Raw genomic sequence first — 27,602 nt, forward strand, 5'->3', positions numbered from 1 at the left:
AAACAAACAGACAAACAAACAGACAGAATAACAAAGTCTACCGACCAATATGCTTGAGAAATCTTCGATTTTGCAAGGAACAATCAGACAGTGAAAACATAATATCCATCCAACTTTGGTGGCGCAGATAAAGAAAAGCATACGACCAAAAAACAGCTGATTTCAATAAATTATTTGCACGATTTTTAAAGATTGAAAGTAATTTTTAGCCCAATTGAACTTATGGGTTGGCGCGTTGTCCATCCGTCCATTAGCCTGTTAGTCCTTCATTCCGTCAGTCCATCCGTCTGTCGGCCCGTCAACCCATCAGTCCTTCATTCCCTCATTCCGTCAGCCCGTCAGACCTTCATTCCCTCAGTCCATCCGTCCGTCAGCCCGTCAGTCCGTCCATCTGTCAGCCAATCAGTCTGTTGGTCCTTCATACCGGCAATCCATCCGTCAGACCGTCAGTCCTTCATTCTGTCAGTCCATCCGTCTGTCAGCCCATCAGTCCGTCAGTCTTTCATTCCGTCAGTCCTTCATTACGTCAGTCCATCCGTCTATCAGCCCGTCAGCCCGTCAACTCATCAGTCCTTCATTCCGTCAGCCCGTCAGACCTTCATTCCCTCAGTCAATCCGTCCGTCAGCCCGTCAGTCCGTCCATCTGTCAGCCAATCAGTCTGTTGGTCCTTCATACCGGCAATCCATCCGTCAGCCCGTCAGTCCTTCATTCTGTCAGTCCATCCGTCTGTCAGCCCATCAGTCCGTCAGTCTTTCATTCCGTCAGTCCTTCATTACGTCAGTCCATCCGTCTATCAGCCCGTCAGCCCGTCAACTCATCAGTCCTTCATTCCGTCAGCCCGTCAGACCTTCATTCCCTCAGTCAATCCGTCCGTCAGCCCGTCAGTCCGTCCATCTGTTAGCCAATCAGTCTGTTGGTCCTTCATACCGGCAATCCATCCGTCAGCCCGTCAGTCCTTCATTCTGTCAGTCCATCCGTCTGTCAGCCCATCAGTCCGTCAGTCTTTCATTCCGTCAGTCCTTCATTACGTCAGTCCATCCGTCTATCAGCCCGTCAGCCCGTCAACTCATCAGTCCTTCATTCCGTCAGCCCGTCAGACCTTCATTCCCTCAGTCAATCCGTCCGTCAGCCCGTCAGTCCGTCCATCTGTCAGCCAATCAGTCTGTTGGTCCTTCATACCGGCAATCCATCCGTCAGCCCGTCAGTCCTTCATTCCGTCAGCCCGTCAGTCCGTCCGTCCGTCAGTAATATATCCGTCAGTCCATAACCACTTGCAACCTCTTCGAAATTGCTGATGGGATGTGACCAAACTTGGGACAAAGAGGGTCCGGGTTTGCCCCCCCCCCCAAAAGTATTTGCTTTCTTCTCTAAAACTACAAACACGATTTTGATTAAACTTAACGCCAACCTTGACCTTCAGCACCAGTGATGTACCTAAGTTTGTTTATGGCATTAAATAAATCTGGCACTGAAGCGATCTACGGGAGAGGGAGGCGGTGGAGGTATGACCCCCAAAATAGATACTTACCGGTACTTACTTTCTTCTCAGAAACTACACACGCAATTCTGATGAAACTTGACCACAACCTTCATCACCTGTGATGCACCAAAGTTAGTTCACGGCGTTAAAAAAAATTGGGCACTAATAGGGAGACTATGGGGGGTAGGGGGGATGTTGCCCCCAAAAATAGGTATTTGCTGTCTTCTCAGAAACTCCACATACAATTCAGATGATACTTAATCAGAACATTTCGTTCATTACGCGTGATGTACCAATGTTTGTTCACGGCATTATAAAAATTGTAAATCTATCTCTATAACATTGGTATTACCGTCAGCGAAGCGACGGGTCTTATATAGTAGTTATTTATATAACTAAACAACAGTACATTTCCCCTCGTTGTTCGTTTAATTTCCCTTTTCCATACAATCGTTTAAGGCGGTGTATACTCAAAGCAGGATTTAACTCACTAGTCTCTCAAATGCATTTTTATATACAAATCTGTATTACTACAACATTGCTCGCGGTCACATTGAGATTAAGATTAAGAATGTATATAGTATGCAGGCAAAAGGTATAATAAGATTTAATATGAAACAAGAAATTGCAGAAAAAAACAATACGTGAGAGCAGTTTGGGGCTTTCTGATTGGCTGTCGTGATCGGATCTGTAAAGTGCGTTCAAACGGCTCAGCAAATGGACACGCTTGGTCCTTGGGTGAAAACGTGAACATTACTGCAGTAATACGTTTTGAGAAAGAAGCGTATTTGGGGGGAAAACTTTAATAGTGAGTGTGCATGTGTGAGAGAGCACTGTGAGTGTGAGGCGGTCCGTGTACGGGATGCAGCACGTTGTGCCTTCCGAGGAGACTTTGTGTTTCGTTCTTAAAGAACTCAAAGCGATCGGAGTGAAAGTGAAAATTCCGAGGTATCTCCGGACTTCGGATCAAGCTCCTCTACACTGTGGTGTGGTAAGTATTGGAATTGTGACGTCATGTCGGGTTTGGAAACTACGTCGATTGTTTTGTAACATCCAATGCAGTTTCTACTACGAGTACGGGTGTGTACTGTGTTGTGATGGACGGAAGATTCAATTTAATGTTCCTCGGTCATTGCACCCCTGCACTTCCTTTATCCATGTACCACCTCCCCCCCCCCCCCCCCCCTGCCCCCTCTCCTCTCACCGGGACACACCGACCGCCCTCTCCACTCTTCGCCACCCTTTCATTCTCCGTGACATATCGACATCGAGCCTCCCCCCCCCCTCGCACTCTCCTGTATAAACAGTCTCTCACCCCCCACCCCCCTTTTCCACTCTGCAATGGACATACCAACTTTCCCGCCATAAACATATACAATTCCTCGAACACACTCCTCTCCGCCGCAACGTGCACTAACCCTCGCCCCAGGTATCCCGCCAACTCTTCCCCACGAGACGCACGTGCTGCCCCCACCAGACGCACGTGCTGGCCCCCCTGCCCCCACGAGATGCACGCGCTGGCTCCCCCTGCCCCCACGAGATGCACGTGCTGGCTCTCCCCTGCCCCCACGAGACGGACGCGCTGGCTCCCCCCTGCCCCCACGAGACGGACGCGCTGGCTCCCCCCTGCCCCCACGAGACGGACGCGCTGGCTCCCCCCTGCCCCCACGAGACGGACGCGCTGGCTCCCCCCTGCCCCCACGAGACGGGCGCGCTGGCTCCCCCCTGCCCCCACGAGATGGACGCGCTGGCTCTCCCCTGCCCCCACGAGACGGACGCGCTGGCTCCCCCCTGCCCCCACAAGACGGACGCGCTGGCTTCCCCCTGCCCCCACGAGACGGACGCGCTGGCTCCCCCCCCTGCCCCCACGAGACGGACGCGCTGGCTCCCCCCTGCCCCCACGAGACGGACGCGCTGGCTCCCCCCTGCCCCCCATGAGACGGACGTGCTGGCTCCCCCCCCCCTGCCCCCACGACACTGACTAATATCAAGCGAACCCCTTTATTGGCTGAACTTCTTCGTCTGCTCTCGAATGATGTCTCATAGCCCAGCGGCTAAGTCGAAAAATATTTCACTTTGTGGAGAAATTATGAAACTTTGCAGACAGGTTCCCCAGTAGGAACATTTTTCGATTAGGACCCAACTCTGAAACGCCCCCTGGTGGCCGATAGAAATACGATTGCATTGGCTAACCCCCCCCCCCCCCCCCCATGACAATTTGGGTGAACAGGTGATCAGTTAGCACCCCATATGAATTTACTTAGCACCCCATATTATTTCAGTGCTGCCATCTGTTTGCATTAGTTTAGGTTAAGACAGAAGATTTCCTTTTTTATGCAAGAAAGTTCTTTGCAGACATCAAAGTTCGTTATCATTATTGTATTAACGCATGTTTTCTTTTACAGGTGGAAAACCATAAACCATGTCCAGGTCATTCAAGATCGTTCCTTTTCCAAGTCAATCGGATGAAAATTGAGCATTTTAGAAATTTGGCCTATGTTGACCTTTTGGCCAATGTTGACCTCAAAAATAATTGGTAGTTGTATTCAGTGACCTGATATGTAAATGCTCTTCAAATGTCAAGTCAATCAGATGAAAATTGAGGATTTTAGAAATTTGACAAAGTTGTTGACCTTTGGCCTATGTTGACCTTTTGGCCTATGTTGACCTCAAAAATAATTGGTGGTTGCATTCAGTGACCTGATATGCAAATGCTCTTCAAATTTCAAGTCAATCAGATGAAAATTGAGGATTTTAGAAATTTGACAAAGTTGTTGACCTTTGGCCTATGCTGAGTTGGGTCCTAATCGAAAAATGTTCCTACTGGGGTCCCCAACCTGTGCAAAGTTTCATAATTTCTCCACAAAGTGAAATATACTGCCATATTTTTCGACTTAGCCGCTGGGCTATCAAGCATTAGCATTGAAACGTCGATCAATCGGATGTTGTTCTCATTCTTTGCTGAATACAATGATGTCATTAATAATTTGGTCACTTTTGGTGACCGTTCCACCCACTGAATGCCGCTCGGTCAGGGCGGTTTTCCACTTGCTGCCAAAGTGGATCTCTCACAGTGGGTCCATTCATCTTGTTGATGTTTCCATGCAGCCCGACACGTCTCTGGTTGGTTCAGCATTTGCTGTCTCACAACAGGAGAATTTGTTCTGTTTTTATAAACCTTTTTAGATGTTAAAGGTCAACATAAAGGTCAACAACATGTTGGGGGGTCAACAACATAAAGGTCAACAACAACAACAAACAACATGTTTGTTAAAGGTCAACAACATGTTGACCAAAGGTCAACATAGGCCAACGAAAAATAAGTAAATAAACTTGCTATTTGAAACCAAACAAACTCTGCAATGAATGTCTTATCCTTGCTTTTTGAAAAGGTTTTATAGCTTCTCAAGATAATTAATTCCGTGTTACCCTCACCAGAGGGTTCGGGTATTGCATTTGAGTCCGTTTGTTTCTTGGCAAATTTTTTTTTTTTCCAGGTATGTTGCTCATTTCGCTTTGTGTGTTTGATTTGTGTTTGTCTGTCCAGTGTCCGCTCACTTCTACTTGCCTGCAGGACACAATTTTAAACCGATCTTCACGAAACTTTACCGAAGGTAGATTTCGTGGTCCGACAAAATCCAATATATTTTTGGGGTCAAAAGGTCAACATAGGCAAAGGTCAACCACTTTTTTCAAATTTCTAAAATCCTCATTTGAGATCGGCATAGGCCAAAAGGTCAACATAGGCCAAAAGTCAACAACCATTTCAAATTAATAAAATCCTCAATTTTCATCCCATTGACTTGAAATTTGAATAGGATTTACATATCAGCAAACTGAATGCAACCACCAACTATTTTTGAGATCAGCATACCACAAAAGGTCAACATAGGCCAAAGGTCAACAACCATTTCAAATTTCTAAAATCCTCAATTTTCATCCGATTTACTTGAATTTTGAAGAGGATTTACATATCGGCTAACTGAATTCAACCACCAACTATTTGTGAGATTAGCTTCGGCCAAAAGGTCAACATAGGCCAAAGCTCAACCACTTTTTTTAATTTTCTAAAATCCTCAATTTGCATCCGATTGACTTGAAATTTGAAAATAATTTACATATCGGCTTACTCAATTCAACCACCAACTATTTTTGAGGTCACCATAGGTCAAAAGTCAACAACAATTTCAAATTTCTAAAATCCTGAATTTTCATCCGATTCACTTGAAATTTGAATGGGATTTACATATTAGTTAACTGAATTCAACCAACAACTATTTTTGAGATCAGCATAGGCCAAAAGGTCAAAATAGGCCAAAGGTCAACCACTTGATTTCAAATTTCTAAAATCCTCAATTTTAATCCGATTTTTTTTTTGTTTTGTTTTTTTTGTTTTGTATACAAGATCGAGGCTCGTGAAAGAGCGAACATTAATCACACAGAAAGACAAACAGACACATAAAACAAATAACATCGGGAGCGGTAGACAAGATGGGGAGAGAGGGGGAAGGACACAAACACAACATTTGAGAGCAGGGACCGAGAGACATGGAGACATCGAGAGATCTGTGGGAGGGAGAGGGCTTTGGGGGGGAGGCATGTGAAAGGGGGGGGGGGGTGGGAGAGGTATAAACATATGGACACTGCCAGGATTTCCAGGAAAGAAGTTGGAATTTCAAACAAGGTGGATCTGGGGTGAATTAGTGGGGGTAGAAAAGATCAAGGTTTTGGATGGGGGAAGATAAGAGATGGTGGTGAACAGCTGTTTTAAAGACCTGGAGGGAGGAGAGGGATTGAAGGGAGTGTGGGAGTTTGTTCCAGAGGCGGGAGAAAAGAGGAATGAAAGAGTGAAGGTGAGCAGAGAGCCGAGATTTCGGCAGTTTAACCATCAGAGGGTTGCTGGCAGATCTTGTGCGACCTGTAGGAATATTTGGGGGACAGAGCACAGAGAGAGCTGGGGGAGCAAGGCCGGAGAGGAGTCGGTAGAAGACAGAAAGACCACCTACCTGCCTGCGGTGAGTGAGTGAAAGGCCCTCAGAGATAGCTTAATCGCGGGAGATTCCAATGATTTTGAAAGCTTTGGATTCAACAGCGTGAAGCCGAGCCAGGTGTGAGGCAGGAGCACCAGCCCATAGGGGAGAACAGTATTCCATTGAGCTGCGGATGAAAGCCTTGTATGTGGTGAGGAGCTCAGTGTGCCGAGGAAGGACTTCGCACGACGGAGGATGCCCAGTCGGCGACTGGCTTTGGAGGCCAGCTTGGAAATGTGGTTTTCCCAAGAAAGATCATGGCAGATAGTGAGACCCAAAAGCTTGAGCGACAGAACTTCTTGGAGAGGATTGTTGAGAAAGTAGATGGGAGGGTTGTCCAGTCGATCTTTTCGGAGAGACATAGTAAGAGAGTGAGATTTGTCAGGATTGAAAGACATGTTCCACTTGTTTGACCAGTCTGTGATTTTGTCCAGGTCTTCAGAGAGTGAGGAGGCTGCAGACTGCCGATCTGAGGGAAGAGGAATGGAGCGGCAGAGAGTGGAGTCATCAGCAAAGAGATAGAGAGGATTTTCCAGAGAGTCGGAGAGATCATTGATAAAGACCAGAAAAAGCACAGGGCCCAGCACACTTCCTTGGGGAACTCCAGCCTGAACAGGAAGGGGAGATGAGAGAAATCCATTCAGGGCCACACGTTGACTACGACCAGAGAGGAAGTCCGCAAGCCATGCATGGAGATTTCCATGGATACCATAGGAGGAGAGTTTGGTGAGCAGAGCTGGGTGCCAGACCGTATCAAAGGCCCGTGATATGTCAAGGGAGACAGCTCTGATTTCCTGTTTGGCATTGAGGACCTCCATCCATTGTTGAGACAGCAGAAGCAGCATGTCCAGAGTAGAGTGACCTGGTCTGAAACCAAATTGATGATCAGAGATCAAGCCATTGGAGAAGAGGAAAGATTTCATATCCGAAGCAATGATGGATTCCATGACTTTGCTGATAATTGGGAGCAGGCTGATTGGTCTGTAGTTGCAAGGATCTGTTTTTGCACCTTTTTTGTGTAAAGCGGTAATGTTAGCTGATTTCCAGGATGCTGGCAGATGACCTTGAGCAAAAGATAGGGTGAAAAGAACAGAGAGAGGGTGAGATAGAGCGGCAGAGCAGGATTTTAGGACCTGTGGGCTGATGCCGTCTGGTCCAGTTGCAGAATCAGAGTCGAGGTTTGACAAAAACTCCTCCGCCTTGTCAGGAGAGAAGGACACAGAGTCCAGGAGCAGTTGGGTTCGACTGGGAAAGGTGGGAACAGAGAGAGATGGGTTTGGGACTAATGATTTTGAGGCGAACACAGAGTTGAGGCATTCGGCTTTGTCACGTGCGATGTCAACTGTGTGGCCATTTGAGGTAAGGGAGGGGATGGAGGGGGAACAAACACCAGAAACGGATTTGACCAGACGCCACCAGGATTTGGAGGAAGGAGACAGGTTTGAGAGTTCATTCTTGAGTGAGGAGAGATAGTGCTTCCTGGCACTCCTGAGGGTAGACACACACTTGTTCCGAGCTTGGTGGAAGGAACTGAGATTGCCTTCAGTTGGATTAGCCTTCCAAGAGGCAAAGGCAAGTTGTTTCAGGGCAACTGCCTCACCACAAGATTCAGTGTACCATGGACGGGAGGAAGGGTAAGACAACTGAAGGCGAGATGGGATAAATCTGTGCATGAGAGAGATCAGTTTGCTTTGGAAGAATTCCCAGGAAGAATTGATGTCAGAGGCAGTGGAGATGGGAGACCAATCCAGACGATTGATGGCTGCTTGAAGACCGTCCCAGTCGGCCTGAGTGAAATGCCAGACTCGTCGACGCTGAGGAGGCTCTCTGAGAATGGCCAGAGAGATGTCCACTTTGACAAGCACATGATCAGAAGAACCGATTGGAGCAGAAGAAGAGCAGCAGACATTAGCAGGGAAGTTTGTCATAACCAAGTCGAGAAGAGAAGATACTCCATTGGCTGAGATCCGGGTCGGGAATTTGACAGATTGTGTCAATCCCAGTGAGTCACAGAAGTCCTTTGCTGAGGTGCCATGACTGGTGAGAGAGGAACCCACACCCAACCAGGTGGCATGATGACAGTTGAAGTCACCACATATGAGGAAGAGAGAGTTGGGATGAGTGGATAGAAGTTGGTCCATGTTGTCAGACAGTGAAATGTAGATGGAGTCATCACTGTTTGGGGGACGGTACAGAACACATATGAACAAAAGGTGGGAGCGGAGAGGAAGCCGTAACCAGAGGTACTCCTGCGGGTGAGGAGGAAAGAGGGCAGTGCAAGGAGAGTGAGGAAGAGAGTTTTTGACAAAGATAGCCACCCCACCACCAGGCCGAGGCTCAGGTCTATCATACCGGAGGAGGGAGTAACCAGGAAGAGATATTAAGGAATCAGAGACATCTTGAAGGAGGAAAGTCTCTGTTAAGCAGATCAAGTCTGGATTGTCAGAAGCAACCTGTATGGAGAGATCAGTCAGGTTTGAGCGAAGGCCCCGGATGTTTGAGGTCCATACCGTCAATGAAGAGAGAGGGGGAGCATCGGGGACAGGGGAGGGGAGGAGTAGGGTAAGATGAAGGATGAGAGGGGGAGGTAGGGAGAGCAGTTGATAGTGTGTCAGATGTTGCAGAAGAGTTCCAAGAAAGGGAAGGAAGAGGAGGATGAAAGGTTTGATGGTGAAGGGATGAGGCACAGTGAGGGGTTGTTTGAGGGGGGGCAGAGGAAAGTAGAAGGTTTGGGGGGTGGAGGTATGAGATAGAAGGGAGACGAAGTGGGGAGGAGGCAGCTTGGAGGAGGAGGGGGGAGGAGGGAGAATTGGAGAGGAATGGTATGGGGGGAGAATTGAATGGGAGGGATTGGGGGGGAGTTTTGAAGGGGAGGAGTGAGGGGGGAGTTTAGGAGGGGAGGGGCAAGGGGGGAGTTTAGAAGTGGAGGGGCAAGGGGGGAGTTTAGGAGTGTAGGGGCAAGGGGGGGGGATATGGAGGGGAGGGGGAAAGGGGGAGTTTAGGAGGGGAAGGGCAAGGGGGGAGATCAGGAGTGTAGGGGCAAGGGGGGGATTTGGAGGGGAGGGGCAAGGGGGGAGTTTAGGAGGGGAAGGGCAAGGTGGGAGTTCAGGAGTGGAGGGGCAAGGGGGGAGTTTAAGAGTGGAGGGGCAAGGGGGGAGTTTAGGAGTGTAGGTGCAAGGGGGGGGGATTTGGATGGGAGGGGCAAGAGGGGAGTTTAGAAAGTGGATGATTAATGAAAGACGAACATTGATAACAAATTGGGTTTGTTGTGATTTTCAAGTTAGCAATCCGATTCAGAACGATGGAGGAGGGATGGAATGAATGTGAATTTAGACCATGTAGTGAGGGAGACGTATAAGATATTGAATTTCTTTTTTTTGAAGTGGAATGAGTTGGAGAGGAAATTGAGAAAAGCCTTTTAAATAGGAAGAAAAACAGCGTGTTGTAATATACCACTGAATAAGACACAGAAGGGGAAAGGTTAAACATATTTAAATAATATTTAAACAGAAACGTGAACAATCTTATATGCACAAAAATACCAACGGGGGGAGAGCCGAGAGGGACCACCACGAGTCACGTGAACAGGGCAAACGGTGGATGGCAAGGAGATAATGGGGGCGGGGCGAACAGCACACCTGGACAGAAAATACAGGATGAGAGAACAGTACACGTGGAGAAAAGAAAATAAATGTTTTTGTTTTTTTGTTTTTTTTGGGGGGTGGGGGGGTGGGGATTTAGAACGTTAGACAGAGTATTATGTTCGGGGTAGAAGGGAAAAAACCAAGAGCCAAGCAAAACACGTTTAAGTTAACAAAACACCGACGGGGGTACAACTACCTTGAACTACCAACTACCTTGATTGACTTGAAATTTGAAAAGGATTTACATATCAGCAAAATGAATTCAACCGCCATCTATTTTTGAGATCAGTGTCGGCTAAAAGGTCAACATAGGCCAAAGGTCGACCATTTTTTTGAATTTCTAAAAGCCTCAATTTTCATCTGATTGACTTGAAATTTGAATTGGATTTTCATATCAGCTTACTGAAGTCAACCACCAATTATTTTTGATGTCAAAAGGATGCTCTATTGAGTGCCATTCTACTTTGTTCTGTTTTTCCAAGTGTCGCTCCATGAGTGATTTTTCATTTGTTTGTCTGTTTGTCTGTTTCTCCGCATAGAATAAATATGATTTTCTCTGCAATCGGTTCGATTGACAGGAAATTTTCATCACAGGTGCAACTCCAACTGTATAATTTTTTAATGATAATTATGACGTCATAGGTCACTGGTTTGGCCGCCATCTTGGAAAAACCGAAAAACTTTGCACCTTTATATCTCCGAACGTGCTGAATCGAAAAAATTGAGACATGGCTCATTGTAAAGAACTCTCCTTGGGGAATAAAATATGTTGATGATGATGTCATAGGTGCCTCCATTATGACGTGATAATTTGACAAGAACAAAACTTCATCCGATCAAGATGAAATTTCTTGAGCATAATTACTCCCACTAGGGAGTAGTGTGTGTGTGTGTGTGTGTGTGTGTGTGTGTGTGTGTGTGTGTGTGTGTGTGTGTGTGTGTGTGTGTGTGTGTGTGTGTGTGTGTGTGTGTGTGTGTGTGTGTGTGTGTGTGTGTGTGTGTGTGTGTGTGTGTGTGTGTGTGTGTGCGTGTGTGTGTGTGTTTTTGTGAACAAGATATCTGGAAAAGTTCTGAATGGATTTGGATGAAAGTTGGTGGGATAATTGCCCTTGGGATAAGGAAGAATTGATTCGTTTTTGGTGAAGCTCAGGATATTATTCCGGATCCAGGAATTTTTTGAAGGATTTTTTACCATTGGAAGATAGGGCTCATTTCTTTTAAACATTATCTTCTATATATTCTATATTTAACATTGTGATATGAAAATAGTTTCCATATTTGTTGTAAATGTAGTTTAAACTCATGGTTATGCGTTAGAGCGGTGTATTTTTTTAGCAGCGTCGTCTTCGATGTTTTTTCTTTCTTTCTAATAAAGACATATTCTGGCATTTTAAAACCACCAAAGTGTGTATTAGGTTTCCCCTTTTCATAAAATGTATCGTTTGATATGTATAATGCTTAAAAAAAAATTTTTTTTTTTTTTTTTTAAACTTCAGAAGATATATCAACATTTACCTCAGCGAATGTCAATCGCGGTGTCAGTATTTGATGAACTTATAAAGACTTAGGTGACTTATAAGTGTGACCAGCATGTGCACGGGATTCTTCCCAGAAGAATGAGTGGTCGCATTAGCTTGTTCGACTTAAAATGAGCGAGTTTTGTTTTGACGTTTGGGCCAGTTTTACATGTTGTATCCCTAAGGAATGAAACGAACGTTTTTCCTGGCTTACAATTTTATTTGAAGTCACACATGCCTCAAAATACACTCACTTATATAGAATTCAATGCTGAATCCGAAAATGTAAGTGAACTTGCCTTGTTTTGTTTTTAACATTATCTTCTATATATTCTCTATATATTTATATATATATATATCTGTGCAGTGTCTGTCCTGTGTTTTCTTGTCTTGTTGTCACTGAACTACTCCCTCAAACTTTTGTGAGATCGTACTATTCCAACTTGACCCACGGCGGGAGTATGCGCTCCCCACTGAGTGGCGTGCTAGTTTTGGAATAAATTACTTTAGAAAAAAATTAATGATGACGTCATCGGTCACGTGGTTCGGCCGCCATATTTGTTTTAACACAAAAGCCTTAAAAACCACTGGAAATACATCCTGGCGAGGGTTTGTAATCTCTGATTGCTCTTTTTCTTGTTTCTACTTGTAGAACAAAAATGTGAAATTATTGCTGGTTTGGCCCCCCCTCCCACCCAATTCCCTGGGAGGCTCCTTCATACGAAATCTAAAAATTCTAAGGTAGAAAAATCCTGTGTATCATCGAGTACAGGGGCTGCATCGGGTTTCAGATCAATCGGTTGCTAAATAAGGGACAAGTCGAGATCCAAAGTTTTAGGGGGTTAACCCCCCTGAAAGCCCCTCATTATCCGACTTTTTTAAAATTTAATGTTGACGGCTCCAGTCACGGACTATATAGTCCTCATTGAGGCCAGGCCTTAAATAAATAAATATAATAAATTACTAAATACAATATATCACGACCTAGCTATGAACTGTCAGATCGGTGCTTTGCATGCAGGGTGTTGCATAACAGTGTGCCATCCCACAAATGGGTGTTGACCCGGGTGGTCCCATCTGTTGGCGTTACAGTTACATATCCATAGTGTCTTTTTCTGAAGAGCAAGTGAGATATCACTGACGCACTGAAATTTTTTTACAAATTGCGTTCCAAATAAGTTGAACGTCGGGCTGCTTGTGAAAGCCTTTGGACCAAACGCTTTCCACGGCCGACTGTACTCGAAAGTGGGAATAAGTGGTGCCATTGTATGGTGTTGGCTTAGCGGTTAGGGTGCCGGCTTGGGATCTTAGGATCCTGAGTTCGAATCCCGGTCGATCGCTGAATTAACGCCAGGGGGGTTGACTCAGCCTGTCATCCTTACAAGGCCGGCAAATTGAGTACCAGCTTGGTGGGATGAATGATCCCGGTGTGTACCCCGATTTAGAATGGGTACACCGTATCCCTGCGCATTATAAGAGGCGACTAAGGGTTGGCATCAGGAAGGGCATCCGGCCATATAACATTGCCTCAAAAAGGGAACCATGATTGTCATGGGGCCCGCAAGGCTAACTCCCGCTCAAACGGGGAAAAATGGCATTAAAACGATCATTCATTCATTCATTCATTCATTCATTGTATGGTGGCAGGAGCGAAAAAACCAAATTGGAAAAAAAGCTGATGAGGTTGGCAAGGCCCAAAGTGGAATCACAAAAGTTATCTGTTCAATTCTGGTTGAAGGCATTGGTGTCAAGTTGTTACATCCGCCACCAAAGGTGGACGCAGATTATGTATTCACCCCGGTTTGTTTGTCTGATATCTCAAAGTTATGGACAAATTTGGTGGACATGTTGGGTGTGTGACAAGAACGAGCCGATTCGATTTTGGTTAAGGTTAAGGTCCGAATCCAGATCCGGCCTATCGGTGAGATACAAAGCGTAAACTGTTCAGTCTGGCGGAGGTATGCGCTCCACTGCGTTCCGTTCTCGTTTGTGTTTTTGTAAAGTGATCCATGTTGCCTCGGTGACCTGAAAAGATTTATGAACTGTTTTTGAATTAATGTAAGAATGTCAAATGAAGGTTCTATTTTTATCATTTTACAAAATAAATGTTTTGAGAAAGCACATTAAGGGTCAATAAATAGGGAATAACAAATCGATAGTCGGTTGTTATTTAATTATGCATGTTCTTTAGAAGCACTTTGGCTCTTACTGATGTTTGAAGTCGGCACCTTACAACAAGGTAGAGAGCTGTCATTGGTGTGACTGAGTTGTTTGAACGATGGAGAAAAGGTACGAACTGGAGTTCATTAATTGAAAAAAAAACTGACGCGGTGGCAAGGGTGGGAGCCTTTAGGGATCAGCTTGTTTCACTTCCAAAAGTATTGATCAGATAGATCTGGATAGGCAACAAACAGGATGCATTGAAGCAGCAAAATGCAGCAAAGCACAGCATAGAGAAATGTTGAAGATCCAGAAAGAATTGCCTCCCATTGAAATAGACATCCTGTATCTTGAACGGCACTCGGTAGAGCGCATACCTCCACCCAGCTGAAGTTTACGTTTTGTATCCCACTGATAGGCTGGATTTTGTATCCCACTGATAGGCTGGATTTTGTATCCCACTGATAGGCTGGATTTTGTATCCCACTGATAGGCTGGATTTTGTATCCCACTGATAGGCTGGATTTTGTATCCCACTGATAGGCTGGATTTTGTATCCCACTTTTTGAAATGTCATGCTATATCTTGTTTTTTGGATAAGCCTGTTGTTGGCTTAGCGGTTAGGGTGCTGGCTTGGGATCCTAGGATCCTGGGTTCGAATCCCGGTCGATCACTGAATTAATGCCAGAGAGGTTGACTCAGCCTGCCATCCTTCCGAGGTCGGCAAATTGAGTACCAGTTCTCTGGTAATTCCCTGTGTGTCGCAGGAGGCGACTAACAGGGTTGGTGGCAGGAAGGGCATCCGGCCATAAAACATTGCTTCAAAAAGGGGACCACGGTGCCAGAAAAAGGCCAACCCCTGCTCTGCAGGGAAAAATGGCCTCTAAAGGTGGTATATTTATATATCTTGTTTTTTGGCCTTATTTCTCAATGGTGAAGAATCACTGAAAAAATTAAATAATCCTCGTATGCGGATCCGTATTCGGATCTTCACCAAAGTCGAATCAATTTGTCCTTGTTACACACCCAAACTGTCCATCAAATTTCGTGCGAATCCGTCTGTAACGATTTGAGATGTCCTGTTGTATATAGTTTAGCCCGATCTCTCGATGGTGAAGAATCACTTTAAAAATTCTCTGATCCGGATCTGGATCTTCACCAAAATCAAATCGATTCGTTCTTGTCATACACCCAACCTGTCAACTAAATTTCATCCGAATTCGTCCATAACCTTTTGAGATATCCTGCTCACAGACAATCTGACAGGGGTGAGGGTGAAAACATAACCTCCATCCACCTTTGGTGACGGAGGTAACCAGATGCTGTCCTATGAATATTGAACATGTACATTTACCATCTTTATTTTATTTGAATTGAATGATATACTGTAAACACAAATCACCTTCTTGTCACTCCCAAGAACCTCCAGTTTAGCAGTACTTTGACATGTTCTATACCATGGTGTATAAATCTGCTTCAATAGCTCTAAACTTCTGGAATTCTTTTGAAACGATCTTTAAAGTTATAATTGTATTAAAATTTGAGTATATAAAGGAATGAGGGAAGTTCTAAATGGAAGATGAGAAGAACAACTTAACTCATCGTTGGGTATTGTGTTCTCTAAACTCTCTGGTTCCCTCCACCACTGAAGTTGGATGAAGGTTACGTTTTTACCCCCTCTCAAAAAGAAGTTATCTCAAAAAGTTAAGAACAGATTAGGCCGAAACTTGATGGACATGTTGCATGTGTGACTAGGACGAATCACTTTGATTTCGGTGAAAATCAGAATCAGGATATGATAATGTTTTAAAAAATTTTAAGTGATTATTCACCCCATGAGAGATGGGGCCAAAAACGATATTTAACACGATATTTCAAAACGTTGTGGATGAGTTCTTACAAGAACAAGCTGATTCGATTTATGGTTGAGATTGGGATCCAGATCCGGCCTATCGGTGTGATACAAAATAGAAACTGTTCAGTTTGTCGGAGGTGTCCGCTCTGCCGAGCGCCATTCTAGGTTTTGTGTGTAGTAAGTTAGAAAAGTAGGTGTGCAGTAGTGGATGGTGTGGATGGTGTCTTTGGCTTATCGGGTATGTGGAGATGATGTTTGCTTTATCACCAGCCAATTGTCCAACCACCTGCACACAATAGACTCAAGTCGAGGTGTAGCTTGTTGCTCCCAACCTCTCACCTTGGTGCAGAAGACTCAGGGCCTACTTGACAGTGTATTAACTGCTTGAGAACTGGTGTTTGGCAGTTTCTGGTGCAGAAGGGCTTCAATTACGGGCTGATAGCACAATGTGTGAGTGTGGCATGGAACCGAAGACCGCATAACTTCTCGTAGACTCCTGCCTGAACCACGCGCTCTTGCTGACCACTACACCAACAACAGTAAAGCCCACGCATATGTGGTGGCATTTGGAAGCAAATAATGTGAAGCTACAAAACGCACACGACATACTCTCTTGATGATCCTAATTGTTGCCTCCTGGGTCTGGGTTTTCTTGTGCAATTCTATATTCCTGAAAAGAAAATCCCAAATTGGTTCAAAAATACTTTTGAGGAGGGATAAACGAATCCACCTGTTCTAATCTAATCTTACTATAATTCGCCAAATGTCCGTCTGTCCGTTTGAATGTACCGCAAAAACGGCTCGACCGATCGCAACGATATTTTGGGTGGGTATTCCTGGGATCCCTGGGAGTAAAATAGGTTGTATCGTTTTTCCAATTTTTCAAAGTTTTCCAGTTTTCCAATTTTCCAGTTTTTCCAAACACAATGGAATAATATTTACCGATATGAACAGTGATGTGGCTTTTGTTGAAATTCTACAAATACTGTTTATTCTACGTACCAGGAGAGAGTAGATCGACTCCTGACGAACTCTTCCTGTATAAACGTTCGGCTCCGAAGTAACATGGCAGTGTGCGCAAAGTGGCTGCTAACGTGTTGCAGATTCGGCGCGCACTGTTCACACATAAACGTGCGACTGAGAAAGACGTGTAGCGGCCGCTTCCGTTTTGCAGAATTCAATCTTTTTTCAAAATGGGTGCTATGTACTGTTTAGATTTTGATGATTTGCGTGTGATATGATTCAACGGATGTTTTTATGAATCGTTTAAAAGAACAAAAGCCTTCAATTTCTGATATTTTACCTTTTCATTTGGGCCTCCCAATTGAAGCCCTGCCCATCGGGCGGGTACCGTTGCTAGTTTACATAATTATGATGCAAGTCCACTCGTTGGGATTGACTCCTCCATGTTGTTGATTCATATGCAACTGTGGCTGCTGGTTGCATCGTTTTGTGGAAGTGTGGCTTTGCTGCCGATGCAGTGCCCCTGTTACCAGCAGGCTGGTATGCCTTTTGCCGACCTCAGAAGGCTGACAGGCTGAGTCGACCCACCTGATGTTATTTCAATGGCACGACAGGGGATCACGATGTCATGACCCTGAGATCTTAAGCCAGCCATGTCGACCATTAAGCCAGCAACAGGCTTGACCCCTCAATTCAAAACACAACCTAAAAAATCCCTCATGGAATTTAAAAAAAGATGATTAGGGGTAAATGACAGGTCATGGTTCCTGATGTTCCAAGAGTAATGTTCATGTGCCTGCTGGCTTTCCATGGCACCTGCTTTGCTTGAGGAGTGTAGAGTGTAGAGTGTAGAGTGTAGAGTGTAGAGTGTAGAGTGTGCAGGTGCAGCAGTGAAGCCTGCAGGCAGCCCAGAAACAAAATAAGAGAACACGCACAGACTCCAAAGTGAGATATTTTCATGAGACCTTAATAATATGTAATAAGAAGGCCGGCGTACCCATTGCTGGAGATAATGCAGCAATTGGATAATGTGTACAAGCTAAGATATTAGCCGATGCACTATAATGACTATAAAAGTCAGCAGCAGCAAAATGTTAGGAGTGAACCACTTCCCCCTTCCTCCCCTCCAACAATAATTTCATAATTATCTCAAGGCTGGCCTGCGGGAGGGTAGGGAGTGGCCTGCTTCATTGTCTTGATCTCTTTCCACCACTATATTTAACCTCATTCTTTGCAACTCATGGGGGCGCCTCTTCGCAGTGGCCAAATATTCCCCAATCTTCTCTTCCCTTCTGTCCAAATTCGTCTGAAGCGCAGGCATGGTCAAAGTGCCGATCGGTGCCCATGAGGGTGGTCCACAAAAACGAAAGTTGGAAATTTTATTCTCACCCCGTCATAATGTTCCACTCAAAGAAAAAGCATTTTCTGAATCCCCCCCCCCACCCCCAACCCGCCATAAAACGCGAATTCCCATTTTCTCTCTAGGGAAAATGATGTATCGGAAAGGAATTGGACTTGAAGAAGAGTATTTAGAAATTTACTGCGTTGAAACGAGTATAAACAGCGCTACTGGGAAAACGGGAATTCCCATTTTGTAGGGGATGAAAAATTGGTGTTGTTGTGGCACATTTTCATAAAGTTCAATCGTCACAAAACTTTACATGGATAATTTTTAACCAAAAAGGAACACAACGAACGGGTGAGACAATAGAAATTCAGTAATACATTTTCTACCCCCCTATCATTGGACCAACCTAGTGCCCAAGGACTGGTCCTTTCCCTTTTGTCTCTGTTTCTGTCTCTTCTCCCTCTCCCTCTTCTTCTCCCCACACTCTTTCCACCTCTCACTCTCTAAGTCCGTTGTGGCCCTGACTTTGTGAAGGAGGGGGTACACCATCCTGGATGCAGGGGATATCTGGGTCGCTCCTGGGAGATCGATCGGCCGTCTCCGTGCCGCAGGGTTTTCAACAACAACAACAATAACAATAACCTCCCTCTTTTTTTCTATTCAACCTTTTGATGATGGTGTTGTTGCTGCAGTGTTGTTGATTGTGGAATTTACATTTTTTTATTAGGCACATGTCGAGCATCATTTGTTCTTCGGATCTTTCTCGTGCTGTTGTGAGTCCGTTTTTGTCCCCCGTCGCACCGCGGAGCGAAAGGGTGATTATGGTTTTCCCGTCCGTGCATGCGTGCGTGCGTGCGTAAGTGAAGGACCGAATTCTAATTTGGTGTGGGTGCAACCCACGTCAAAATCCAAGATGGCCGCTGCCATGTATGTCTGACGCCATGTATGTCTGATCCTTGTGAGCCGAATATCTTGAAAAATAAGCGAAGTACCAACTTCTAATCTGGTGTGTGTATGTGTATCTGGGCATAAGGAAGAACGCCATTGAAAATTGGGTCACCACATCAAAATCCAAGATGGCCGCCGCCATTTATGTCTGAACCTTGTGAGCGGAATATCTTGAAAAATAAGCGAAGTACCAATGTCTAATCTGGTGTGTGGGTGTATCTAGGCATAAGGAAGAACGCTATTGAAAATTGGTCGCCACGTCAAAATCCAAGATGGCCGCCACCATATATATGTCTGAACCTTGTGAGCGAAATATCTTGAAAAATAAACGAACTACTAACTTCTAATCTGTTGTGTGGGTGTATTTACGCATAGGAAAGAACGGTATTGAAAATTGGGTCGCCACGTCAAAATCCAAGATGGTCGCCTTGCGTCTTCCACTTTGTCAACTCAGATCACTTCACCGACGGGGGACCTAGGCGTAACGCTTGTTATATTCAGCTTTGTATACCTGTAATTACCTCCGCCACCAAAGGTGGATGGAGGTTGTTTTCACCCTTGTCTGTTTGTCTGTTTGTTTATTTGTGAACAAAATGTCCTAAAGTTGTGGACGGATTCGGACGAAATTTAACAGAGATTTCGCTTATGTCACAAGGACGAAATGATTAGGTTTTGGTGAAGATTTGGATTCAGATCCGGCTACTTTAATTTTGTAAGTGATTCTTCACCATTGGGTGATCGGGCCAAAAACGATACAAAGCAGGATATCTCAAAAAGTTGTGGACGGATTTGGACGAAACTTGGTGGACCGGTTGGTTGTCTGACAAGGACGAATAGATTCTATTTTGGTGAAGATCTGAATATGGATTCGGATATGAGAATTTTTTTATTTTTAAGCGAATCTTCACCATTGAGAGATTGTGCTAAAACCAACATATATCAGGATATCTCAAAAGGTTATGTACGGATTTGGACGAAACTTGTTGGACAGGTTGTGTGTGTGACAATGAAGAAGCGATTCAATTTTGGTGAAGATCTGGATCTGGATCTGGCTAGTAGCATTTTTAAAGCGATTCTTCACCATTGGGAGATGGGGCCAAAATCTATACATTGCTTGATATCTCAAAAAGTTATGGATGGATTTGGACGAAACTTGGTGGACCGGTTCTGTGTGTGACAAGGAAGAATCGATTCGATGTTGGTGAAGATCTGAATATGGATTCGGATATGAGAATTATTTAATTTTTTCAGTGATTCTTCACCATTGAGGGATATGGCCAACCAGGCGGAGGTATGCTCTCGACTGAGTGCCGTTCTAGTTGCTTTTATTTTTATTTACTTATTTTAAATCGTGTCCAATTTTTTTAGCCCTGCCAAAACTTTCACGTTTTTACATCTATTAAGTGAATATGAGAGCTTTCTTTTAAAATTTATCCTTATATTTACCAGTATAAATACATCGCCTTCAAGTTACATTGGCAATAATTCAACAACTTCATGCACCTCAAAAGCATCCTTCAAGAAAGGATGGCAGGATAGCTTGGAAGTATGCACACTCGCTTTTGAGCTGTCACATGACCTTGGTCCTCGAATCCCAACACAGCTACAAACTGTACGAAGAGGTTTATTGGTGAGGGTTCTACTGGTTGGTTTGCCATGCAGTCATTAGGCCAGGAATTTGGAGTTTGTTCAGGGTTCCGACGATAGCTTGCTTACTTGCGAAGGATACCGTGGGATCTTTAACATCCACCAATTCATGCTGACAGGGGGAAGCCCAGTTTAACGTCCATATGAGCGATGTCGATCACATTGATGAATCAACCATTCGCATTTCCACCCTTTCCAGCCTTTGTTGCTGCTCTACGTTCTTTACCCATGTCTCGCTCCCATAAATCATAACACTTCTCACACATGCAGCATACACCTTTCCCTTCAGCTTCAACGACACTCCCCTCATCGTCGGCACGCCACTCAGTTCCCGAAACCTCTTCCATGCACATCTCACTCGAGCAACCGTTGCCGAGTCTGATCCACCTTCTCCATTCAGCATGTCTCCTAGGCAACAAAATGTTTTCACACCTTCCAGCTTCACGCCGTCTCCAAGATCCAACTCAACATTTCCTCCATCTGCAGCTCCCTCTGTGCACACCTTACACTTGAATGTAGCTGCCACACTGGTTAATGACTCTCTCAGACCACTACATTTTTGATGAACCCACTCAGCACACATTGCACATTGAATGGAATTCACTCCGACACCCTTCCTGCACACAGCACACGGCCACTTCCCAGTTCTTTCCACCTCACCACATGCTTTACCACTTGCCATCACCTTCGTTTTTCCGATATTCACCTTCAGACCTTTTGTCTCCATACATTCCTTTCACTTGTTCATCTTCTCCTTCAGTCCATCCATACTTTCTGAAAATCAACACCAGATCATCTGCATACAACAACTCCCACGGTAAACCCTCCTTTACGTTCCGAGCCAGCACGTCTATCACAGCTACAAATAGTAGTGGACTTAGTACCGACCCCTGATGCACTCCCATCTTCACCTCAAACTCACCACTGTTCCCGTCCTTCGTCATTACAGCTGTGCGCGCTCTTTTGTACATTGCCATCACTACTCTGATCAACCACTCCTCCACTCCTAACTTCCTCAATGCCCATGTCACTACTTCACATGGAACCCTATCGAATGCTTTTTCCAGATCAACAAACCCAAGAAACAACTTCTTCCTCTTCTCCATGTACTTCTCCTGCAACTGCCTCACAATAAAAAGCGCGTCTGTCGTTTCTCTTCCTGGCATAAATCCAAACTGCATTTCGTCGATCTTTTTTCTTCCATATCCTCCTCTCCAACACCCTTTCCAATACCTTCATTTCATGCTCCAATAACTTTATCGCTCGATACGAGCCACAGTCCAGAGGGGTCACCTTTCCCCTTTTATGGAGGGACGAGGGTACTCCGTTCCCAATCCACTGGAATGCGGCCTTTTTTCACCACCATGTAAGGTGTGCACAGAGGGAGCTGCAGGTGGAGGAAATGTTGAGTTGGATCTTGGAGACGGCGTGAAGCTGGAAGGTGTGAAAACATTTTGCTACCTCGGAGACATGCTGAATGGAGAAGGTGGATCAGACTCGGCAACGGTTGCTCGAGTGAGATGTGCATGGAAGAAGTTTCAGGAACTGGGTGGCGTGCTGATGATGAGGGGAGTGTCGTTGAAGCTGAAGGGAAAGGTGTATGCTGCATGTGTGAGAAGTGTTATGATTTATGGGAGCGAGACATGGGTAATGAACGTAGAGCAGCAACGAAGGTTGGAAAGGGTGGAAATGCGAATGGTTCGGTGGATGTGTGTAGTATCGTTGAGAGAGAGGAAGACAAATGATGAATTGCGAAAGATGATGGGAATAGAGCCTGTGATTGATGCTGTGAAGAGGAACAGGTTGAGATGGTTTGGTCATGTGTTGAGGAAGGATGAAAGTGACTGGTTGAGAAGAGTGATGGAAATGAATGTAGAAGGAAGCAGAGGATGGGGAAGACCGAAAAAGACTTGGCTAAAGATGGTGGAAGAAGAAATGCGGGCAAGGGGGTTAACATGGAGAGATGCAGAAAATAGGGCAAAATGGAGAAGATTGTCATGGGGACCGCAAGGCTAACCCCCGCTCTAGCAGAGAAAATGGCCTTTAAAATGCATGTTGTTGTTGTTGTTGTTGTTTCACCACCAGATTGCAGATCTCTGTCATTCTCTTCACACCCCAATTTCCCGCTGCCTTCAACATATCTCCCACAACTCCCGTCGGCCCTCCCGCTTTTCGACTCTTCATTGCTTTTATTGCTTCCTCAACTTCCTTCTCGGTTATCTTCTCTGTCGGTCCTAAAACCGGGTTACTCTCTTTGTTGCCATCCCATTCATTCTCTGCATTCAACAGTATTTCCATATATCTCTTCCATCTTCCTTTAATTCCATTTGGGTCCACAACGATTTGTCCCACTTCAGCCTTCAAGCAACTCACCCCCATCACATCACACCTCTTTCGCTATCTGCTTTGCAATCCTGAATACCGCTCTCTGACCCTCTTCCAAATCCAAGCGTTCTCCGAACATTTTCCGACATGCCTCCTGCGCCTTTGCTACCTCTTTCTTTGCAGCCTTATTGGCTGCCTTATAACTTTCATGCTCTGTCTTTTCTGCCCCCATACCCTTCGCCTTCTGCCACTCCTTGAACTTCTTCCTCTTCTCGTCAATCTTCTTTCCAACTTCATCATCCCACCACCATGTTTCCGAGTGCCTCGGTGGTCCTTTTGTCCATCCACATACCTCACCAACAGCTCCCAACAGACTATCTTTCATTGACATCCAACCACTTTCAAGCTCAACCACATCATCCTCTACCATACTCAGTCTCTCTTTTAATGCCTCCCTCACTGTGACCTCTTTCAACCTCCACACCTTCATTCTTGGTTGGTACTTCACCCGCCAAGCTCTCCTCGCACCTTTCACCCTTATGTCGCAGACAACCAATTGGTGCTGTGAAACAGCCTCCTCCCCCGGGATCATCTTTGTGTCCGGGAGGTGCCCCCTATCTCACCTACGCACCATCAGGTAGTCAACGGTTGCCGTCGACCCACCTGACGTGTATGTGTAAGAAGCTTATCATCCTCTTTCTGGAACTGAGTATTACAAATCAACAAATCGGCTCCATCAGCAAACTCCAAAATCCTTTCACCTTTTCCATTTCTCACACCATATCCGTAACCCCCATGAACTCCCTCAAAACCGTCCATACTCCTTCCCACATGTCCATTTACGTCTCCTCCTACCACAACAACTTCCTCATCTTTCACGTTTTCCATCAGCTTCTCTATCGCACACCAGAACTTGTCCTTCTCTTCACCGCTCCGACCAACCTGCGGAGCATATCCCGAGATGACGTTCACCAAGAGCTTTCCAATCATCATTTTCAGCATCATCAACCTTTCACTCACTCTAGTCACACTCACCACACTGTCTTCAAACTCCTCAGAAAACAGGACACCAACACCATGCACGCCTTCTGGGCACCCTTGCCACACAAACTTATATTTCTGTCCCTGCCTACCCTTCACCATTCTCACACCACTTCCCTTCCATCTAGTCTCTTGCACACAACATATGTCCACTCTTCTTCTGACCATTACTTCCACCACTTCTCCTGATCTCCGTCATTGTCCCGACATTCCATGTCCCAAACCTCAGAAACCGATCTCCATGTTGGGCATCAGACGTTTCATCGTCATAAATGGAGTGATTTCCACCCTTGCTTCGATCGGGTTCCCCACCTTGAGTTTTGACGAGAGGGAGTTACTTCAGGCTGCACCATGCCCATATGTAGTTGTAATATTATTATCTATCTATAATTCCACTAATCTCTGTGTGTGTGTGTGTGTGTGTGTGTGTGTGTGTGTGTGTGTGTGTGTGTGTGTGTGTGTGTGTGTGTGTGTGTGTGTGTGTGTGTGTGTGTGTGTGTGTGTGTGTGTGTGTTTGTTTGTCTGTGACCGCTGTTTCTCGACAACCACGGGTCCGATATACTTGCAACTTGCCAGGTATATTGCTGGGGACCCGAGGATGTGCCTTTTCAAGGTTTGAAATTAATCGGACAAGTAGTTACCGAGCTATGTCCAAAAAACGATTCAACCAATCAGAGAGCAGCGAGCTATCACGTGTGCCGAACGTGGCGAACAGACTCTGCCTCGGACGGCACATTTGAGAGCGTATTCATTTATTTCACGTTGGCAAACTATGTTGGCGTTAAACTATGTTTTAAAACTAATTAAAACTAATTTGCGATTCATCGTAACTGCGATTTGCGACCTTCCGGACAGTGAAGACTTCACTTCCGGCAGCCAATCACAGAACGCGTTGTTGCGAGCCGAGCCGAGCGCGTGCGCCATTACGGTTCGTAATTCGATTTCTTCCGGAGAAAATAATAATTTCTCGATTTCTTATGCGCATTATTTCTCCCAGAGCGAAGGGCGGAAGCGAAGAGCGTTGTTTTTTTTTGTTTACGGGCGTACGGGCGTACGGGCGGGGTAGAGCGTACGGGTAGCGATTTTTTTTTTTTTTTGGCAAGGAACGGGCACCCACGTACGGGCATGCCCTAGTCTATCTATAATTCCAGTAATGTGTGTGTGTATGTGTGTATGTGTGTGTGTCTGTGACCGCTGTTTCTCGACAACCACGGGTCCGATATACTTGAAACTTGCCAGGTATATTGCTGGGGACCTGAGGATGTGCCTTTTCAAGGTTTCATATTAATCGGAGAAGTAGTTACCGAGCTATGTCCAAAAAACGATTCACCCAATCAGAGAGCAGCGAGCTATCACGTGTGCCGAACGTGGCGAACAGACTCTGCCTCGGACGGCACATTTGAGAGCGTATTCATTTATTTCACGTTGGCAAACTATGTTGGCGCTATCTTGGCGTTAAACTATGTTTTAAAACTAATTAAAACTAATTTGCGATTCATCGTAACTGCGATATGCGACCTTCCGGACAGTCAAATGAGGACGTCACTTCCGGACTTACGGATAGTCATAGTGACGACGTACTGATGCTGAACGTGGCGAGCAGACGCTGTAAGGTACGATCGATTGTAGTACACGTTTATAATAACTCTGCCGATACAGGCCCGATTAACTGCAGCGCCATCCGAGCTGCGGCGTCGGGACGATACATTCATTGTACGGTCACATCACGCACTTACGGGCACGCCCATGGGCCCATGGGCACGCCCATGCATGCATGGGCGAAGACATTTTTTTTTTTTTTTTTGGCAAGGAACGGGCACCCACGTACGGGCACGTCCTAGTTATTATAACGTTAACAATAATAATATGGTAAATATCGTTGTAACACTGCAATCCCTTTGTCATGACTGCAAAGTTATCAGATTGAGGTGTTGTATGGTTGGTTCATTGTTGACTCGAAACATAAAGAATAAACCAGTGTCTCAATACAATCTCTTCACTTCCATGGTGACGAACAGCCCAGAGACTTGCAGTTCTTCAAAAAAATTTACACTTACATTATTTGCTAACTGGTATCCCCACCCATGTCATACCATCCTCTTCAACTACAGTATCAAACAAGCCTGGCTACGCCGCTATTAGACTTTCGGTCTTCTTTTTAATCGCTTCTGTGTTTTTTTTTTTATTAACCACGAGCAAAGGCACCTGGTGTTGCTGGGCGACGCATTGTGGCTGAGTGATGGGCATTTTAAGATGGGGGAGAAAGGAGACAGACACACACACACACACACACACACACACACACACACACACACACCGAGACACACAGACCACACACACACACACACACACACACACACACACACACACAGACGGATACACACACACACAGATTGATACACACACACACAGACTGATACACACACACACACTGACTGATACACACACACACACACACACACACACACACACACACACACACACAGACTGATACACACACACACACACACACACACACACACACACACTGATACACACGCACACACACGCACAGACTGATACGCGCGCACACACACACACACACACACACACACACACACACACACACACACACACACACACACACACACACACACACAGACTGATACACACACACAGATACACAGACACACACACACACACACACACCGACACCGACACACACACACACAGACACAGACACACACACACACACAGAGACACATACACAGACACACACACACACACACACACACACACACACACACACACACACACACACACACACACACAGACACACATACACAGACACACACACACACACACACACACACACACACACACACACACACACACACACACACACACCGACACACACAGACACAGACCGAGACACTTGCAATCAATCCAGTCTGTCTATGATAAAATATCTTTAAAATAATGATTGCTTGAGCTGATTTTTATGTGCATTGGCAAGTCGGTCTGGTCCGAGCCAATGAAGAAACAATTTCATTTTGGTCTGTGTCAATGTCATCCAATAAATTTAGAACTTGATCCATTTGAAGGGGAACCCAAACACTCAGACCACATCGACACTGATCAACCCTTGATACCTTACAAAATGGATGTCTTTTTCCAATTTGCGATATATAAAGTTTATCATTTTGTGATTAAAAGTCAATATCTTCTTCACGATTAGCCATGACGTCACACCAGTATGGCGAGCACCACTTCCGTATTGTTTACGGATTACATTGCTGTAATTTTAGAATTTCTACAAATATTCCTCATCGATTCATCCTCGGTGGTTGTCGTAATACAAACTGAGACGGATTAATTCTTCACCAAGAGCAGAAAGATCCGAGGGTTGCCAAAAATTTGACGAGGTTTGTCCAAAATACTTGAATGTGGATCGGGCCTACAAAATGTTTGCTTTTGTTCTCAGTACATTTTACAGAGAACTGTTAGGAAGCAACAGAGGTTGATAGATCTTGTGGTTATCCATCATGATTGAAAGAGGATGCCATCCTCACGATGAAGCAAAAGAAACAACCGTCACTTGAAACAAAGACTATCCAGCACCAGTCCCCCCTCACCCATACCCCCTCCGCCATACCCCCTCCGC

General features: G+C 45.3%; 1 protein-coding gene across 1 annotated transcript in view; it reads left to right on the plus strand.

Moving 5' to 3' along the window:
• The first annotated feature begins 2,152 nt into the window (after nucleotides 1–2,152).
• LOC137428146 (uncharacterized) overlaps nucleotides 2,153–27,602 on the plus strand; it is a 150,058-nt gene continuing 124,608 nt past the window's right edge. Inside the window, exon 1 of the mRNA XM_078779400.1 lies at nucleotides 2,153–2,472. Within this exon, the coding sequence (XP_078635526.1) occupies nucleotides 2,344–2,472 (129 nt within the window). The 5' untranslated portion in view covers nucleotides 2,153–2,343. The remainder of the gene's footprint in view (nucleotides 2,473–27,602) is intronic.

The sequence above is a fragment of the Myxine glutinosa genome, chromosome 5 (assembly GCF_964187855.1).
Source record: "Myxine glutinosa chromosome 5, kmMyxGlut1.1, whole genome shotgun sequence".
Classification (NCBI taxonomy): Eukaryota; Metazoa; Chordata; class Myxini; order Myxiniformes; family Myxinidae; genus Myxine; species Myxine glutinosa.